Source organism: Lissotriton helveticus, chromosome 8, assembly GCF_964261635.1.
Source record: "Lissotriton helveticus chromosome 8, aLisHel1.1, whole genome shotgun sequence".
NCBI lineage: Eukaryota > Metazoa > Chordata > Amphibia > Caudata > Salamandridae > Lissotriton > Lissotriton helveticus.
Window position 1 is genome coordinate 303,755,828 of NC_136069.1, and position 20,432 is coordinate 303,776,259.

The following is a 20,432-nucleotide window of genomic DNA, read 5'->3' on the forward strand; positions in this document are numbered from 1 at the left end:
CCCATGTTGCGCCTCCCTAAGGATCGCCTGGAGAAACCAGCATTCTGCGCCTCTCAGGATTCTCACGTCCGTCAATACTTGCTGAAAACCATGCCTCGTCCTTCTCGAGGGTAGTCCAATGGGACGCCTTCAAGGTTGTCACGAGATGGAGGCTGAACGTAACTGCCCCCAGAGACAGGCCCTAGCAGATGCTAATTTGCAGCCCGCTACACTACTGGAGTGATTGTGATGCCTCAACCTCATCTCCTGTACTACTAAAATGCACTGTGAGGGAGACCATTCAGGATGCTCGCTCGCCTGGCTAACACCACAAGACGCTTGCTACTGCCCCATACTGAAAATAACTTCCTCTGCCAGCAATCCCTATACTGGCAACATGACATCCTAAATGCATTATTTGTCCATTATTCTGCTGTCTGTGAGGCTCCACCCCATCCAGATGGCATATGCGGTCCCTGCAGTAGGATCTGAAGTCCCAGTGGTTGTAGCACCAGGGATGTCTCCAATCAGGTCTACATGTCGAAGGAGAGTGCAAAAGACTTGCAGTTGTAGCTTCTGGATTGCGATTGGGTCCAAAAGCCCGATAGTGTGTGACAGATACATCACTTCTGGGAATCGAAGGCCATCTGGTAGGAATAGAGATCAGAGGCATCTGGTCTTTTGCAGAGGACCATCTCCAAATCAACCAGCTGGAGTGCGGGCCATTCGCTTGACTTTGATAGCCTCATAGCTGCCAAGTTTTACGTTTGTTTATGTGTAACAATTTCATATTTTTCGTTTTTTATATGTGACATTCTAATCGGTTACGTGTGGCACTTCACTGGAAGTGGAACAAAGCAGTTACCCGCATGTAACTAGTCATATTTCTGAATTGACTCATTGTTTTGCAATGCAGTAGTTTGGGTGAAAAATTCTTAAATCACTTGCTGTTATGTCCACTCCTATTCTGATAAAAAATGATTGGGAAGTTTTGAAATGTTTTTTATTTCTATTTCCCTCTTCTAAATATTAGACTAGTCCGATTAATTTATAGCCTTGTTTTATTTGCTTTGTAAATCAGTGAGCGTTGTTCAAATGTGTTAAACAGTACAACTTCTGTCTGTTCAAAATGTATGTAGTCTCATCATTCGCTCTGGTGTGCATTCTAGCAGCTTCTGAAACTAAAATAACATATGTGTTGAGGGTCCTAGGAGTTATGATCATAAGTGATCTTTCAAGTTCCCGACATCCATGTGTGTATAGGTTATCCAGTCCAGGTTTTTAATTGCATTATGATACTTGTAGTTCTGATTTTATAAAGGTCTACAAAGGGGCTTTAAGTGCCAGAATGCAAATCAAAAACCTGGACTCAGTAAACTTCGTATGCATGGACCTAGGAAATGTGAGAACTCAGGATCACAAACCCCAGTTGTATTGCCCCAGGCGGTTATTACGATTAATGCCTTCTAAGGAAATACTTTCATTAAAATCTTTTAGCAGCCTTCCCCCGTCATTATCCCCAAGATCAACCCACCATTATGCCTCAGCAGTAAAATAGCTCCTGACCCAAGGCTTGAGTGCCCTCAGTGTCTGCTCGGAAGGTGCTTGGCGCTGCTGCTGGGATGTCCGCTGGAGTAGTGCCGACCCTCGGAGGAAGAGGAGTTCATTTTCCATGCTGGGAATGTAATATCTGCAGTTGATTTTCTTTAGTCTGCCTGGGCAGTGGCTTGACTTTACTTGGTATGGTTGATCCACAATCTTAATAGGTGGCAGAAAAGCTGTTAACTGGGCTCCTTCAGGACACTCACTGTACTGCAGTGAGCAGGCAGATGCATACACATGGGCTGTTACCTGAACCACTGCTGCATAGGAAGAGGAGGGCAACTAGCCCAGTCTCCAAGAAACAGCAGATAGGGATCGAGACCTGCATGGTATCAGGCTGTAACTAAAAGGGCCTCGCCTTCATTCACCAGCACTTCTGCCTGGCCGATGATAGTCCGCTTTATATTCCAATGCTGCAGCTGAGCCTCCAGAAACCCTGCCATGTTCCATACATTTGCGTTATAATGTACAATCTTTCGTGGGACGCAGAGACATTATTAATCTGGGTTAGTCTAACACGAGATGCGTGGCACTTGGCAGGGTTGTAGCCTTCCTGCCCACAGTTACAAGGAGGCTGGTACAGGTGGTCACCCCAAGGACATCTACAATAAGAACAACCTCTTATCTGACCTATCTAGTTTCAAAAGTGGTAATTACTCAAAATGGACACTTCCCCATGAAACAAAGTCTCAGCACAAAAACTACTTTCTTTCTAGTTTTATTTATTTATTTATCAAAACGTTTATTTCTATATTTTTATATACTTTTGTTTAAATTATATTAGAATCATATGCAGAAAAGACAAATTCATATCAACATTTCAATTGAAAGAAAAACCAGAGTTAGGTTCTCTCAGTTTTGATACAAGTTATAGTATCCCCCAAATAACACCATCATCCTTCCATTCTCACCTTTCATTCTCATCCCACATATCATCAATCATACCACACAACAAAACGGCAATTAAAAACACATCTGTGATGGAGTCCTGCTCGCTGTTCCTATCCGTCACAGTTATCAAAATCAGGATTAGGCATTCAAAAAACCATTAAACTTATTTCTGGTTGATTCTTCTTTAATTTGGTTCTTAGGTAGGACTCCCAGGTGTGTGATCACTGGTCTACACATGTTTCGGTGAAAACAACAGTTTTATATCACCTTCTTCAGGACCAAGAGAAAAATGCTTTGCATCAGTATAGTGGTCTGGGGGTCTATATGCGTCTTAAGACATGGAAGTGTCTCTGATTCAAAGAAGTACTATATAGTCCAGATCGCTGTCATCAATCGGATATTCTGTTTTGGGAGTAGTTCCCTAATTAGTATATTCTTATACGTGAAGGAAATTCTTTGGTTTAGTTGCAATCCGGTCTGATGATATATTGCGGTCGTTATATGTCCTCCTTATTTTTGAGGGTATTTTAACTCCATCTATTTTTTAGAGAGACTGATGATTTCCCAATATGCTTTGGTAACCCCCTTATCTTGTGTTTAAGAAGGTTATATTTGCTGGATAGATTATTCACAGGAATTCAGTCCGTCTTTCTTCACTTATGCTGTCTCCGTAAATTCAAATCTACTCACGGGCAACACCACCCTATGTGGTACTCCAACAAGTAGGTTGAGTAGGGTTGTGGGCTCTGTGTCAGGAGGCGCTACTCCTCTTAAAGTTGGTGGATCACCAGGTTATTTTCTTGGTGGCTCACCATCTGTTAGAATCATTAAACGCCTGGGAGAAAGAACTGAGTTGCCAAATCAAATGGATCACAAATGGCACTTAATCTCAGAGGGGACACAGGGCTTCATCTGTGAATGAGGAGAACACTCAGTATTTCGCTTCGCATCCTCCAGGCATGTGCAATGTCAGCAATTTTACTTGTAGGTGGTCTCAAGACTGCTCTCCCTTTAAGACACATTTCGCCTTGGCAGGAACTCTGGACTCCTCTATTCCTTCCTGCTGCTACCTCTCCTACACTGAGTTCTGAAGATCAGGAGCAACAGTGCCTTAGTCATCCTGGTAGTAGTGGATTAGGCAAAGTGTGTGTGATATCCAGAACTCCTGGGCATGAGCATCTGTCCTCCGATTAGGCTGCTGCTTTGAGAGGATCTTCTGTGACCGCAGCAGTGCAGAGTCTTGCACCAGGGCTTGTGCAGTCTTCCCTCCATGTTTTGAGATTGAGCAGCAACAGAAGACTGCATTCAACCATCCTCCTCATGCTGTCATAATGGCTGCAAAGCGTCCCGACCCGAAATTACTATACACCTGCCAATGGGGCCAGTTTGTGGTTTGGTTCAGTAAATCGACCCACCGCAAGCGAAAATAACCAAATGATAGATTTTTGTATTGTCCTTAGCACAGCAAAGATTTGCTTTGGGCATTGTTGAGGGTTAGTTATCTGCTCTTTCAGCTGTTTTTTACAGTTATCAGATCAGCCTTCCTTATTTAAATCACCTGTTGTGATACGATTTTTTTTAAAGGTTTGCAGCATTTGTTCCCACCTACACCTTTCACCAGGCCTCACTAGGACTCCAATTAAGTCCTCACATTCCTGTACTCTTTTCAAGTCGCTGCACAGCTGTCCATTGTGGCTCTTCACTCTCAAGACTGTTTTCCTCATCACCATAACATTGGCACTGTGAGTGAGTGAGTGAGCTACAATCCCTGTCTGGCAACCCACCATACACAATTCTTTACAGACTAACTGGTGTTAAGGCTGCAAGCTAATTTTCTTCCTAAAGTGGTCACTCCTTTTCATATCAGACAAATGATCACCCTCCCGATATGCTTCGCCCCACCTTACCCTTCTTAGAAAAAGATAGACTCCATTGGCAAGTTTATACATTGATTGTAATGAGGAACATCATGTGGACAATGAGCTTGTTGAAGGATTCTCTGAGGTGAAGAAGGGCAAGGCAGTGCAGAAAAGGGCAATCTCCCATTGGATAATTCCCTGAATCAAAATCGGCTTTGCACTGACTAAGAAGCAGCCCTCTGGAGACCTGCAAGCTTGTTCCACCAGAAACAAGGCTGCTACTTCTGCGTTGGCATGTGGAGTGCGTGTCGTAGTCTTTTGCCACGCTGCTACTTCGCATAGTAGTTTGCATACAGCCAGGTTCTGAAACTGGGATGGTGCAATGAGCTAAAAAACGGTATTCAAGCAAGCCGGGCCGAAGACGCCTGAAATGGCAGAAACCGGTCCCCGGAAGCTTGTTTCCTTCCCAGTGTAAGAATTGGCTTTTGTAGTCTGGTCTGCCCTGTTCCCATGATGCACTGGGCCAGGGACAGACTAATTTGCATACAGCCAGGTTCTGAAACTGGGATGGTGCAATGAGCTAAAAAACGGTGTTGGATCTAGCCCTGATCTCTTGACTGGGTGAGAGTACTCTGCTTAATTCAGAGACTCTGTCCATCACCACCCCTTGTTGTAAATAACGCTGCTACTTCGGCATCAGGTCATATGTTCACGAAGTGCTGCTCTCTGGACAAAAAGGTCAATCGAGATGGCCACTTTTGCCAGCTTGGTCTTGCAGTACTTTTTGAAGCTCGTTTGTTTCACAGTCCTACCACCTGGGAAGTATTGCTTTGGTATCTATTCACAAGGTTCGGTTTCTGCAGTTGTCTGCCTCAGAAGAACAAGTTCCTTACCTTTGGTAACGCTCCTTATTGTAGATATTCAGTCTAACCACAGATTCCTCACCAACCTTCCCACCTCCCTGCTCTGTGATCTGGACTCTTTTCCATCAAATTTGTTTTTAAAAAGTACCTCGTCTAGAGATCTGCACACTGGTCAAACCAATCTGCTGAATTGCTCTGTGTCTGGGTGCCTAGAAAGCAACTGACGTCCTAGAAGGGAGAAGGATGACATCGACTCGGAGCCTCATGGCGCCACTACCAATGTGTAGGGGTACTGCTGAAAGATTTCCAGATCCAGTCTGATGCCTATAGAACATTCACAAGGGGAGAAATCTATGGTCTGTTATTTCCTTCCTGTGTCTTGTTGAGTCCTGAGCTTGAGCACCCCTACAATGCCTCCCTGAGAACCCTGTGATTTCTTGACATCGCTGCCACGGAGAGTCAAGCACTGAGGGGCTTGGTCCTTGGTTCAGTTTGCAGAGACATAGTAGGACGGACCCTGAGGCATCAGAGGCAACACAAATACTCAACCCTCCACGGTTGAGGCCCAGGAGCTACTTCTTGCACAAGGTCCGGAAAATACTTTTAAAATTAACGTATGCTCCCTCTGAGCTGTTAACGGTTTATTATGATCACCAACACAAGACCAGATAATCATGATTTTGAACAATGTCTGAGGAAAAGTTGTTTTCCATACTGAATGTAAATAATACTGTTGGACATAGAGACCTTGGTGCTTGATAAGTTAAGGTAGGCTCTCACTTGTTGATTTAGTAAACAGTAAAAAATCTACTGTTGAAGCTCTGTGGTGCTTGCATTTGTTTGTATTGATCTGGGAAATTTGTTTGAATCAAATTCTGTCCAGCTGAATAATCAATAACTCTTAAGTTGTATGGATATTTAATTTTGTATTCATTTTCATAAGACTGAACTTTTTGAATTATGTTCTGGGTTGCCTACCAAGTGGTTCAATTGTTAGGATTTGTGACCATTTCTATTTGCCCAAAAAGTCTCGATACGCCAGATGTGTTGTACTGGCCTCGTAACAGGATCTGAGAAAGTCCCCTAATTTGGATGTCCTTTCTCAAAATATACCTTAGAAGCCAAGCAGCAAGTTCTCAGTTTGGGCCTGGATTTACAGCTGGAATGGATGACACTGGAGGACTTTCAAAAGCACCTTGATGGCGTGGACGAGATCATTTCAGCAACTCAGCCAATATCAAACAGTGAGTGATGGTGATTGTTTAGGTTACGTGTGGGACAGTATTTATGAAAAGGTTTTCAAAATTCCTCATTTTTTTCTCCTTCAGCACAACTGAGAGATGCAGTCCGGAATGGTGACTACACGGCTGTAAAACTTGCACTTAACTCAAAGGAACAATATGACTTAGAACAAGAGGTGAGAGTGAGAAGTGCTCCTGTGTTCTGATTTAGTGAATGTATTTTTACCGGCAGTTGAATATGACAAGAGTGCCAATCGCTTAGAGGATGAAGTGGAACATTTAAAGTTGCAAGAGGATAAGGTAACACACAGTGTTCCTCGCTGTAGAAGATAGTTCGTTGTTCTCTCTGCATGGTAATTTGCAGACCTGAAGTCTATTTGGTGGTTATTTCACTGCCTTTCTACCTCTCCCCTTTCACCTCCCATACCCACTTTTCCAAACTTGTCAAAGGGAGCCTTAACAATTCTCATCAGTCGTAGAGCCACTGGCCTTCGATCTCCTGCAACTTTCTCTGACATGTCCATTTTTTAATTGAACCCATAAACTATATCCTCCTATTTTTCTACAAAGGATGTCCTATTTTCTTTGTAATGCTTCACTCACTTTGGAGACCTCCAACCCTTGAAGCCCCTGCATTGTTATACACCTCCACTTTCCCTGTCTCAAGAAGGAAGCAGACAGTAGTGACCTTTGTTTGGTATTATGTTGCTGATTACACCTACACTCATGGATCCTATTGGAGGGATATTGATAATGCAAACTGCAGGTTTATAAGAACAAATGCAGTCTTCACTCTTGAGGTGGCTAATTGGTGGAAATATACTTTAATTTTGAATCTGTAATCTTTTCTGTTGAGAGACATAATTAAAGATAAAAGAAAAATTTGAAAAAACTTTCCTTACCAAAGTAACTTTAGATATCCATTTAATCAGACCATATTTGTAGCCAATCCTGTTCATGCCAGCAAAGAAATGTTTTTACACCCTACATTTAGAATCAAACGTTTTTTATTGAGCAGTGACATAGCATTCAACACAGCTGGGCTGCCTACATCCATCGGCCGGCAGAGCATAATCCGACAACACATAAACACAGCCATAGGGTCTACATCCCAGGGGGCGACCCGGCGAGGATAAACTAGTGGCCCGATGGGGCGGCCAAGTCTCATACTGAAACTGCATTTTATAGAAGAGAAAAAACAAACACTAACATGAAAACAGAAGCCCACCCACCCCCTCCAACCCCCACCACCACAAACCCCCCGCCACCCCACTCCGCATCAGCCTTGCCTGTGCCTCCGTCTCTGCCCACACCTGCTTCCCAGCCCACACAAAACCATCCCACTCTCCCTAGGAGCTCGCCCTCACCGGTTCCAGCGGAATAAGCTGCAGGATTTGCAAGAACTTGGGGCATGTTACCGCTCGCAGATCTCGCGATAGCTAGTGTAAGAATGGTTCCCACAGCTCCGCATAGGTCTCTCCCTTACCATCCACACAAAGCGAAAGCCTCTCCATACCCAGCAGTAGCCACAGGCGTCTAATCCAATCTCTCGGGTCAGGGGCATCAGGGGAACGCCACTGCGCAATGATGACTAGGCGCGCGGCCAATAAAGCTAGGGCTATCTGCCTACCTCGCAGGGAACGCAAGGGGAACGCTTTAGGGTGTGGTAAGCCTAGCAGAACATGCTCCGGGGCCCTGGGAAATGTAATGCCGAATGCGTTGTCCACGTCATCTAGGACCGCCTGCCAATAACGCACCCGTTTGGGGCAGTGCCAGAGCAGATGCGTAAGGGTGCCCGTCGCACCGCAGCCCTGCCAACAGAGACTCGGGCATTTGGGATCCCACGCGTGGATCCTGGCCGGGGTGTGATACCAGTAGGATACCATTTTATAGGCCGATTCGGCTCCGGCCACATTAGTAGCGGTAGCGGATAGTGCACCTTATCCCATTCCTTGTGAGTCAGCGGGCGGCCCAACTCCGTCTCCCACCGAACCTGCGCTTTAGTGCGCTGTGTATGTGGACGCGCAAGAATCAATGCGTAAAGTTCAGAGATGAGTCTGCGGTCGTCCTTCTTACAGACAACCCAGCGCTCTAGCTTCGTCATGGGGCGGGACATATTAGCCACGTTAGAGGGTAGCGTGACCCAGTGAGCGACCTGCGAATAAGGGAAGGTATCCGACTCGAGCAGATCAAAGTACTCTCGACGGAGAGAAGAGAACGGGATCAGCCCCTCCAAATTGAAGAGGTGGCCCACCCTCTTACAGCCTTGTACTCTCCAGCGTTGAAACACCGGCGAAGCGCATCCCGGAGGGAACTCCGGATTGTCCACAATAGGCGTCAAAGGTGACGGGAAGGTGGTCTAACCCCGCCTGCGCGCCAGCCGATCCCAGGCGTCCATTGTTGGGGAGGTGACCGGCGACGAGTACAAGCCCCAAGCCCTGTGTTTACGCGGGAGCCACAGTTCGCGCCAAATATTGCGGCCTGCCACCGTCTGGTCCATAAAGAGCCAATGCTTGCTGGACAGCGGCCTGTTCCACTCAAGGATGTAACGCAGGCATGTCGCTTGATAGTAAGCCTCTATGCAAGGGAAGCCCAGACCGCCCTCGGCACGGGGAGTCGTAACTCGGGCGAACGCCACCCGTGGGCGCTTGTGATTCCACAGAAATGTGGTAAGCAGCCTCTGCAGTTTCATCAGTGCCCCCGGCGGGAGGGGCGCAAGGGCAACATCTGAAAGAGGTAGAGGATGCGTGGGAGGATCGTCATCTTTATCGCCGCCAGTCGACCGAACCAGGCCAACTGCAACCGGGACCAATCCGAGACCGATTTGGCTGACTGTTCGATCAGAAGCCTGTAATTAAGGGCAACAGTCTGAGGGATTGTGGGCGCCAAACGAATTCCGAGGTAAGGGATGTCCGTAAGGGCCCACTGGAAGTCGAAGTCCTTCTGAAGATCGTGGACTTCCTCCGCCGGCACTGAGACGTTGAGGATTTGGGATTTAAGAAAGTTGACCTTGAAGCCAGCCACCGACCCGAACTCCCGGAGCTCGTGGGAGAGGTGCCGTAGTGAAGAATGAGGTTGAGTGAGCGAAAGGATCACATCATCGGCGTAAAGACTCACCTTGTGATCTCCGGCTCCAAAGCGAATTCCATGTATGGCTGCATTGTCTCGGAGGCGTTGAGCGAATGGCTCCATGTAGAGCGCGAAGATCAAGGGCGAAAGGGGGCAACCCTGTCACGTCCCGTGCGTGATGGGGAAAATGCTCCGACCGACAGCCATTGACTCACCGCCGCTTTCGGGGAAGCAGGCGTGCAGCCAAGATACCCGAGAATAGTTTCATGTCCACATTGAGGAGTGAGATGGGGCGGTACGAGCTGCACTCCTTGGCATCCTTCCCTGTCTTGGGGATAACCGTGATGACTGCCTCGGCCATGGACGGAGTCACAACCCCCCCCCCCGTCTCCCTGAAGGAGTTAAAGAGGAGCGTTAGGAAGGGTGCCAACTCCCTGCAGAACTTCTTGTAGAAGGTGGTCGAAAAGCCATCCGGCCCCGGGGACTTGGCCGCCTTCAGGCGTGCAATCGCGGAGATAACCTCTTCAATGCGTATCCCGCAGGTCGCCAAGTAGGCCTGGACATGAGCGGGCTCGGGTGGCTCACATGTGTACAGCGTGTGATAGAAGCGCTGAAAGGCCGCCGCCATGCGGTCGTCTGCCGTCTGCTCTACGGCGTTCGTGTCACGGATGACCGGAATAGTCGCCTGTTGCGTGCGTGCCCTCAAGCGGTGAGCCAGCATCCTGACCCCTTTATCGCCGCTAAGATAGAACTTGTGTCGTAAGCGCAAGAGTACGTATTCGGCGCGGTCAAGATCTAGGTGTTTAAGCATGCGCCTCTTCGTCTCCAGTTCTCTCCAAACCAGCTGCGCTCCGGTTCGCTTATGGATCGCCTCTAGCCCCCGCACCTCCCTCTGAAGCTCTTCCCGTTTCTCCCTGCGCAATTTAGCCAGCGACGCCGAGACCGCTATGCAGTCGCCTCTCACCACCAACTTAAGCGCTTCCCACTCTGAGCTCAGCGGCATGTCGTCCACGTCATTGGCCGCGAGGTAATGTGTGATCGAGTCATGTAGGCGCTCCACTACCGAGGCAGAGTTGAGGAGAGAGTCGCGTAGGCGCCAGCCCCCGGACGATCGCGTGCACCCGCCCCCGGCCACCCGCACGGAGATGAGGGCATGATCGGATAGGGAGCGCGGGGCAATCTCCTCCGAGGAGAGCTGGGGCATGAGGGGGGTAGAAGCAAGGAAGTGGTCTAGGCGTGCGTAGGTTTTGTGGGCCCCCGAGTAATAGGTGTAATCGCGCTCTAGCGGGTGCAGTGTATGCCAAACATCGTGGAGTCCCCCTTCCTGTAACCACAATAGCCCCCCTTTGGATAAGGCCCCAGTTTGGTGCGAGCGCGCTTCTGACCTATCCAGGGACGGGTCCATAACCACATTCAGATCACCCCCCACCAGTACCCAGGGGTCTGGAGACGCCAGAGCGTCCGCAAGCGCTGAGGTCAGGAAGGGTTCCTGCTGAACATTAGGAGCATAGAGAGAGCCTACTGTAAGGTGGGTGTCGCCCCATTGGATCCTGACAGCTAGAAATCGGCCTTTGATGTCAACCCCCTGAGACAATATTTTGCAATGCGCGTTAGCACTGATCAATATCGCTACCCCCTGTTTCTTCGTAGCGCAAGAGGACCACATTTGAATGGTGAAGCGTATATCCCTCATTCTCTTAGTGTCCTTGGAGAGGAGGTGCGTCTCCTGCAGCAAGCAGATATCGCCCCGCCCCCTCCAACAATGACAGAATAGCCGCCCGCTTTACCGGGCTGTTAAGGCCCCGCACATTCAGACTAACAACTTTCAAATCTTTCCCCATCATAAAGGCAGAACACAGATAGCTCTACTAGGGCAAGGCACACCACCTATAGGCAGTAAGTCATGCAGCGTTGAAATGGAGGCAATTAACGGCTGATGCGAAGACCCCCCCTTCCCCCCGAACCCCTCCTCCCAACTCCCCACCATCCCCCCCCAAAGGCACCCCCCCAAAAAACAAAACCCCCAACAACATGACAGAACACCCCTGCGCAATAGGCAAAAGGAGGGAACGATAGTCTGTCACAAAAGTCCAAAGGGCTGGGGGCATGGACTTTACCTCACCAACCACCCAGGTCCTGATGCAGGACATCACTCCTGGCGGGCACGACAGTACATTACCCATCAGAGTCCAGATGATAGGTCCCTCCGACGCCAGCCGTCATCCTGCAGAGGTCAAGCTTGCAAAGGCAGGAATCAGGATCCCTCCGGGGTCTCCGTCACCTTCACCACAGAAGCCACGGCCGCCCCCCCTCTCCTTTAGGCTAATGGATAAATCCGGACCTGCAGGTTTCGTTGGTTTTCCCACTGTTTGCCACTCTGCGGAGCGACGATGTCGCCTCGATGGGGAGGGCAAGGCGTCCGACCGGGCATCGGGTCCATCCAGCCCCAACAGTTCACGAGCTGCCTCCAAGGACCGCACCTGGATCAACTTGCCTTTCCACCCGAAGACCAGTCTGAAAAGATGCCCCCAGGAATAGGGGACCCCCTGCTCACGTAGGAAAGTGGTGATTGGCCGAAAGTCTCTCCGTTTGGCCAGAGTGAAGGCCGCCAAGTCCTGGTACAGCACCGGGCGATGGTCACGAAACACGAGGGGATTGTGCTCGCGAGCCTTCCTCAGAATCCGTTCTTTAAGCTGAAAATCGTGGACGCATACCAGGATATCAGGAGGAGGTGCACTGGCTCCACGCGGGAGGCCGACCCTATGAACTCTGTCCAACTGAATCTCTCGGAGGTCTTCCTCTTGTAGGACGTGGCGAACGCGGACTCAGGGCCTTCCCGCTTATTCAGGGCCCGAGCTGGCCCACTGTCCGGGGGACCGCCAAGGGCAAGGCGCACTATGGCCGCAAAGTCACTCACCGTGGGGCCGACCACGCCGGCCGCCTCGCCGGCACTATTGGCACTAAACGCGCTTTCAAAGCAGAGCTCCAGGGCCGTTCCTCGTCGCGGGGGAGATGCGTCTGCTGGAACGCAGCTTCCACCGACAAGTTCACGGGGCGGTGGGCATGCAGTGCTGGCTCTTGTAGGCTCGTCGTCACTCCCTGCGCGGTGATCTCCGCCACAGGCCCCTCTGGGCCCGGTCGCTGTCGACCAGCGCGAGTCCACTCGGCACCGCCTGGTCTCACCTCCCGCAGTCCGGGCAGCTGCGAATGCTTCGTCGGGCCCTCCGGCAGTGGACCGCCAGCCCTCACTGTCTCGTCGCGGCGTCCTCAGACCCCCTACGAGGGCCCCGTCAATTCCGGCTTTCAGCGCCGGGGACTCCCGTAGCCGCGCGCCGGAAGCAGGCTCCGGCAGCACAGGGCGCAACTCCCTGGTCACACATCGGTGAGAGGCCGCGCCCGGCCAGTCAGCTCCGCCACCTCTAAACGGCAGCTCGCTTCGCCGAGACCTCCCGGGCAGTGTCTGGATACCGGGCAGCGGCCGCGGGCCCTGGGCAGGGAACTCTGCAGGGCTAAAATCAAAGCTTTTAACGAAAGCGGCGACGGAGGGACCGAGAAACACATCTCACTCCGCCGCCATCTTGGCCACGCCCTACACCCTACATTTAAAGTGAGGTCTGAAATGCTATATCAACAAACAATAATGACCTGAACATTTTAATCCGTCATTTATTACTTTTGGCACTGTCCCATTAGTGAAATCAGTACAGATCAAAGCTTATAGGAATGTCTTGTCATTCTTTCTTTATTATCAGAAAACAAATCTGTCTTGTTCAGAAAAAGAATAGAGCTTGTGTCTACCATATTATTTTTGACTGAATTTTAGTTTTAATCGATTTGTTCACCTACTACTCCAGCATCTGACATCTTCATGTCTCACTAAAGAAAATAATGAGCTTCCTGGTCTAATGAGCGATTTTTAATATAAATAAAGACCAATCGATGAAGAAGGAAAAGTTACTTGTAATTCAATTTGTCCATTATTGGGTGGATTAATTGATAACCAACAGTAAACTATCCCACTCCTCTCCTTGAAACTTGGAGGTAGATTTATTTTTTCATCAGTACAAGATCTTCAAAAAAGAATTACCTCAACAATGAGAACTTTGTCTTCTGGGAATGCACGGCGAGCCAGGAAAACTAAAGGCACTGCGAGGAAATCCTATCCACTCATTCCCTTCAAGGTTTTCACTGCTGCTTGACCTCATTTTTTTACCGAAGATGCTGCACAATTTGAGAAAGAGACTGGGCTGCTACATAATTTGTTGACAAACGTTTTTCTCAGTTTATTATGGTTCTCTAATCTTCAAGTTCTAGCCTTCCATTTCATAGAGATCTGTTGCCTTAGCAGAAAAGATGTGGTCTCTCACCTTGTGCCTGAGCATGACTAAATACAAGCCCACCCAACAGTTCCCAATCTTCCTTAGAGTTCTGGGTTACTCCATGCCTGTCTAACTAAAGTACCTGAATGGCTAGTCACGAGTGAAAGGGGTAATGACACAGGGTAAGGCAAGAGAGACTCCATCTCTAACTCTCAAGACCTGGCCGCTTTCCTTTTCCATATTAAAGAAGGATTGCCCATAGGAAACTGGAAGAGGTACACACAGATAATAGCAGCCACTGTGATACTCCCAGATAAAGGAATCAATAAGAAAAACAACAAAACTCAGCTACCAGTACTCTCGTACTGATTGCAGAGAAAGGTAACACAAAGCATCACTAGAAAACGGATAAGGTGCAAGCCGAAGGTAAAGGCCTGGTGACAAACTCAGGAGCAAGCGAGAAATCCACCAACAGGCAATGTTGCCATGCTGTAACTGCAGGTTCCAAGTGGATCCTTATACTCTCTGTACCAGTAATTACTCGATTGTGACCCTGATTTTGTTTGATTGTAGTTCTTTGGCCTCCTTCATTGCGGTCCTCTTTTAGTCACACTAGTAATGATCACCATCTTCAATAGGCACCCCATTTTTAAAGCCTGATGAGACTTATTCCTCCTCTTTGCTATGCACTCCCAAGCTCTGCCACACTTTTTGCCCTCCTGGCTCTCACCTTCATTGCAGAATCTACATCAGACACACAGAGCCACCTGTGTCGCTACACATTGAGTTCCTAGCACTCTACCACTCCCCTTTATGATGGCCGCGTAGTGAAAGAGCTCCGCTAAATCCTTGATTTTCCCCGTAAATCCGACACTCTTATCCGATTCCCATGTGCGGAGAAGGCATTGGAGGTCTTCAACAAGCCAGTGGCTTCAAGATCCGGTGTTGAGGGGCCCCCTAAGGCGTAGCGCTATCTACTTTGCCGCTGGGCCTGTGAGGTGTCTCTGGCCAGGACTTGCCGCAGTGGAGGGGGCGGTGCAGCGGCGCGCTGACAACTGCATCTGACGGACGCGAGACCGCGGCTGGAGGCCTGTGCTAGTGCACTGACTCTGTGCCAATGGAGTGGCGCATGGGGGAACCTGACCCGACTGGTGCATCAGCGCGAGAGGCGGAGTCCTGCCTTCACCGGTGGGGAATACCAGGGATCTGCTCCGGACATCCTGTGAAAGCCTTGGGACCTGCCCTGGGATTGCCCAAGAAGTCCTCACCTGTGGCACCATCTGGCAGGGCCGCCAGGACCGTGTCTTGTCTGCCTGCCGTTTGTTGGGTCTGACTGTGCAGCACTACTCGGGCGGACCAAATCGGTGCACTGGGAGTGGGGCCTGACCACTTATTGTGACTCGAAGCGCTGGTTGAGATTGGGAACAACGACGGAGTTGGGGACACCATAGCCGTGCCTAGCGACTCCCCGGACCAAGCTGGTAGGACCAGTCGAGAACTGTAGACGGCAACTCTGATACCTATTTTGCCCGCTATTGCCTAGCACCCCAATATCCTAAGCGAGCAACCTGCCCACGCTGCTGCTTTGCTGGACTACTGGTGAGGTCTGAAGACCCGGAGAACTGAGAGCGGTGGCCGCGGTGGGTGTGGTGAGAGTGACGTTTGTCAGGGGCACCGCTGGAGTTGGTGAGAGTGCCTGGGACTTAACTGATAATTGCTGCGTCGTGCCCTCTGGCCCAGGGAGCGGTGCCCTGGCCTTGTGGCTCCGCTGCCAGAGACCGGTGAATCAGTGTGCGGACAAGCCAGACACCACGAACTGCGACCATGTCGGGCCCTGAAGGTTTGAGGGTAACCCAGCAGACCCAATTGGACAAATTCACCCTGCCAAAACCTGCGGGCACTGAATCCCACCCAAGAGGCGGTGTGGCCTACGGTCCTGAAACTGAACGCACCGAACTGACCCTACAGGATGTAATGGAGGCTGTCTCGGGAGTCCGTACATCTCTTGAGCAACGAATGGACACCATCTCCACTGATGTAACTTATCAGAGCGGATATGTCAAAAATCTGCAAGAAAGTAAAGCAAATGGAGATGGTCACTTCTAGCCTCCAGGGGGACACTGTGCAACTGCAGCAGGAGGTCAAGGGACTCCATGAGTTTCGTAAATAGTCCAAAGGCAAACTCGATGACTACGAAGGCCGCACCAGAAGGAATAACATTTGCATAGTTGGGGTTCCCGAGAAGGCGGAAGGGCCAGCGGCAGACCTCTTTGTAGAGGACTTTGTTCTCAACCACATGCAACCCAAGGGCCTCTCCAAATTTGTTGCGGTGGAAAGGGCACAGAGTGCCGGGCGATCGGCCGCGGCCAGGTGCACCACTGCACCACATCCAGGCCAGATTGCTTAACTTTAGAGACCGAGACATCATACTTAAAACTGCCAGAGTGGCTCCTCCTCTCCCCTATCAGAATGCAGAGATCCCTCTCTTTCAGGACTTCACCCTGCGAGTTCAAAAGCAACGGAGGTTATTCAGTGAGGTGACACTTGAACTACACGACAGAGGGGTGAAGTATGCCATGCTTGAGAGTGGAGGCAGAGGGTAAGGCGTGGTTTTTTTAATGTCCTGAGGCGGCGGCGGACTGGCTGGAGGGCTGGAGAGGTGCGAAGGAACACAATGCCCGCTGAACGATGTCCAGGACTGTGTCTTGACAGCCAAGCCAGATTGAACTGTATGTATATCATGGCTGGGGGGTGTGTGGGGAGGAGTTCTTTCCCATGCAGACTTCTAGCTGAGACACATGTTATCCGTTCGTGTCCTGTTTCTATTGCGTCTTCCCTCACTGGGAGAGTACGAATGACTGATTACAAGGGGATTGAGGTGGCGGAGCCTTTACCCCCACAGTTTACATCTTTTAGTTGAATGCATGGGCGACAGCCACTCTGAATAGTTGTTTTGCTGGGCGATTTAGGGCCCAGAGTGCAGGGGAGCAGGAAGCGGGGTTCTTGGGTGGGGGTGTTGGTTTTTTAGAGTTCAAAGATGACAGCATTGAACTTGAGAAGACAGGGTAGAGAACTACTGATTCACAAGTATGCAACCGCCCACACACTGGGATAAGAGCCTTAGGCTCCTAAGCTGGAATGTTAATGGTCTGGGGGATAAAGTGAAGCACTGTATTGTCTTACAACACATTAAAAGGCACTCCCCGGACATCGTGTTCCTCCAAGAGTCACATCTTGTGGGCGTTTCCTGCCAGGCCATGAACAGGTGGGGGTACAAACTGATGGTACACTCTGGGTTCACGTCAGGTTCCAGGGGGGTAGGCATCCTGCTCAAGAAGTCTTTTCGACTTTCAATACAGCGCACTTGGACGGACGACCTAGGCGGATATGTATCGACCTCCGGGCGGTGGGAGGGCAAAACACTAACACTGATGACAGTATATGTCCCTACAGGCCTACAAGCCCATACCTATAAAGACTTGGGGGCAAAACTTTTGTCACTCCCAGAAGGTCACCTCATAACGGGGGGGGGCGGGATTTCAACGCAGTTGTATCAGGAATGGAAGACTGCCATCCTCCTCGCGACATTGGTCCCTCGCAAATGTGACTCCCAGATTTTATTGGCGTGATGCGCCTGGGGGATATATGGAGGTCATTTCACCCCACCACTCGCCAATACACTTTACATAATAGTCTCTCCTGTCTCGACTACCGTCTTGTGCCGACTCCCCAGATCAGCTGTGTTCGGGAGGTGCGACAATTAGCGAGGGGTTCATCGGATCACTCCCCCACATAGGTTGAATTGGTCTTGAATGAAAAATGGGTGGGCAAGGTCGCGCCCATCAACCACTAGTATCTGTAAAATCCGATGGTCCGAGGGGCTCTCCTTCGGGCCATAGACTGTTACTACTCTGAAAATATAGGGTAGTCACATCGGAACAGACTCTCTGGGAGGCCTTTAAGAAGGTGCTAAGAGGTCAGGCTTACTCACTTATGGCAGGTGTCCGGAAAGAAAAGGCGAAGGACCTGGTCCAAGTGGAAACAGATATTATCCGGCTGGAGGAAGAGTGGGACAGAGAGGCCACAGAAGAAACGCAACACGAACTCAAGCTCAAAAGGGAGGAATAGAGGGCCATCGCCACAGACATGGCCAAAACTTTAGGGAGAGAAAAGGAGGTCAGTATCTACTCTCTGGGTGACAAAGCCGGCAAGCATCTTGCCTGGCTTGATAGGAGAGACCTGGTGAACCGCTTGGTTCCTGAGCTTGTAGACGAACAGGTGATTGCAAATCAGTTTGTCAATCATTACCACCGAGTATACTGTTCTAGCACGGAACTGCCGGAAGAGGACTCTGAAACAATGCTCACGGACATACAACTTCCTGCTTTGTCGTTCGACGAGCGGGAATCACTAGACGGCACTTTTACGAATGATGAGCTTGCCTAGGCAATAAGAAACCTGCAATCTGGTAAGGCGTTAGTTCCAAATGGTTAACCAATAGAACTTTACAAACTAAAACCTGACTCCATATCCCACCACCTGCGTGCAATGTTCGAGGAAAGCAGTGATAAGTGGGGACATTCGTACGATCAGCGGGTATCTACCCTGGTGACCATCTATAAAAAAGGTAAGCCAAGGGTCAGGTGCTCATCGTATAGACCTATCTCTTAACTAAATGCAGATCCCAAGATCTTGGCCAAACTGTTGGCGACCCAATTAACCTCAGTTCTTAGTAAGCTGGTACACCCTGATCAATCGGGCTTCATACCCCTTCGCAACACAACCCTGAACTTGCGACAGCTCCATGGGGTGCTGGGCAGGATCAACACGATCCAAGAATCGGCGGTGGTGGTGTCTCTGGATGCCACAATGGCATTTGACACCATCGAATGGGATTATCTCTTTGCGGTCCTGAAAAAGCTAGGTTTCTGACCCAAACTCATTGGGTGGGTGTGGCTGATGTACACAGAGCCCTTGGCTCAAGTAGTAGTCGACAACAAACAGTCAGAAGTGTTTGAGCTGAGCCGTAGGACACGTCAGGGTTGCCCGCTGTCCCCATTATTATTTGCGCTCTCCCTCGAGCCACTAGCGACATGTATCAGTCGAGACCCAACAATCCGGGGCCTCAAGTGGGCAGACACATGGGAAGATCGTATCTCCCTCTATGCGGACGACATTCTGCTATATCTTGCCTCCCCGAGAGTTTCGCTCCTCAACGCCTTTAACATATTTACGAATTTCAGGAAGAACTCTGGTTACAGGATAAACTGGGCCAAGTCAATAATCTACGTCCTCGACTGTGATCCCCCCCCCCCCCAAGAGACTGTCTGATTCAGGTGGCACGAGACGGCTTCCGGTACCTGGGCGTTTACATTTCAGCAGACCCAAAGGAATCTGCTGCCTCCTGTCCAACGATTGAAATGAGACGTCGCACACTGGAGGATGCTCCGGCTGTCACTGCTGGGACGTGCAGAATTTTTAAAAATGATGGCTCTGCCCAGTTTCTTGTATGCACTACAGAACCAGCCGGACCCGGACCCAGTCCCAGCATGTTACTTGGAAGACATCGAAATCCTCCAGCGAGAGTTGCTCTGGGAGGGCAGACCTCGTATAGCCTTACAGAAGCTGGGGCGATCATGGTATGATGGAGGGATTGCTCTCCTTGATATAAAAAAATATTACTGGGCTGCTCACCTGGCTGCAATTAATCATTGCACGTATCGGTGCGACGACCCGGGGTATAGGATGGACAAATGGCAACTTCTCGAGGGTGACTTTAATAGGGCCCTCTAAAAAAGTTCCCATTCACTGGGCCTACCCACATGCAGTACACGTCTGGAAGGTGGTGAACAAACGTTTGGGATGGGGCCGGAGGCTCACACTGGCCACACCATTGTGGGACGCCAAACAGCTAGGAACTCTGTGGACCTCCAAGGGGTTTGGAAATTGGGATCTGATCAGGATCTCAAGGATAGGAGCTTTGTAGCAGAAGGGGACGATGGTGTCCTTTGCCGCCCTGCAGAAAGAATACGAATTAGCCAATTCAGAATACTTCCGTTATCTGCAGGTGTGGCATGCACTACTATCGAACCTGCCCAAAGGGGAATCTCCCCCAGAGTCGTCGCCGCTGGAGGACAGGTTGTTGGATGGCTACATACCCACGAAAGCGATCTCCCTTACATACAAAAAACTAATAAATAACACCCCCGATCCACTCATTCAGTCCAAGGGGCGGGGGGAGAGAGACAATTAGAACTTGACAAGGAGGAATGGCAGGAGGCAATGGCATCACAGAGAGAGGTTGCTATCTCTTCCAGACTCCGCCTGGTTCAATTGAAAATTCTGCATAGGATCTTTGTTTCGGTAGCCAGGCTCGTTAGCATGGGAAGAGAGTCTGATGGGTTGTGTAGGAGGGAATGTGGCCAAGAGGGTACTTTTATGCACATAATATGGAATTGCGCAACTATCCAGTGATACTGGAAGGGAGTACATGTGAGAAAGTGGCTCTATATATACTGGACTAGAAGGAAGTACAGTGTGTATAGAGTCCACCAACCCCAGAGGTATAACAGAGGTTAAAGTCTGAACTGACCTTACTCTCCAAAGTGG

The 20,432-nt window shown here is 49.8% G+C and overlaps 1 protein-coding gene across 1 annotated transcript in view; it reads left to right on the forward strand.

Annotated features, from left to right (window-relative positions):
* The window catches only part of MPHOSPH8 (M-phase phosphoprotein 8), a 303,929-nt gene that overhangs the window by 218,721 nt on the left and 64,776 nt on the right, over positions 1-20,432 (forward strand). The window contains exons 7-8 of the mRNA XM_078657070.1: positions 6,313-6,438; positions 6,523-6,611. Coding sequence (XP_078513196.1) covers positions 6,313-6,438; positions 6,523-6,611 — 215 coding nt within the window. The remainder of the gene's footprint in view (positions 1-6,312; positions 6,439-6,522; positions 6,612-20,432) is intronic.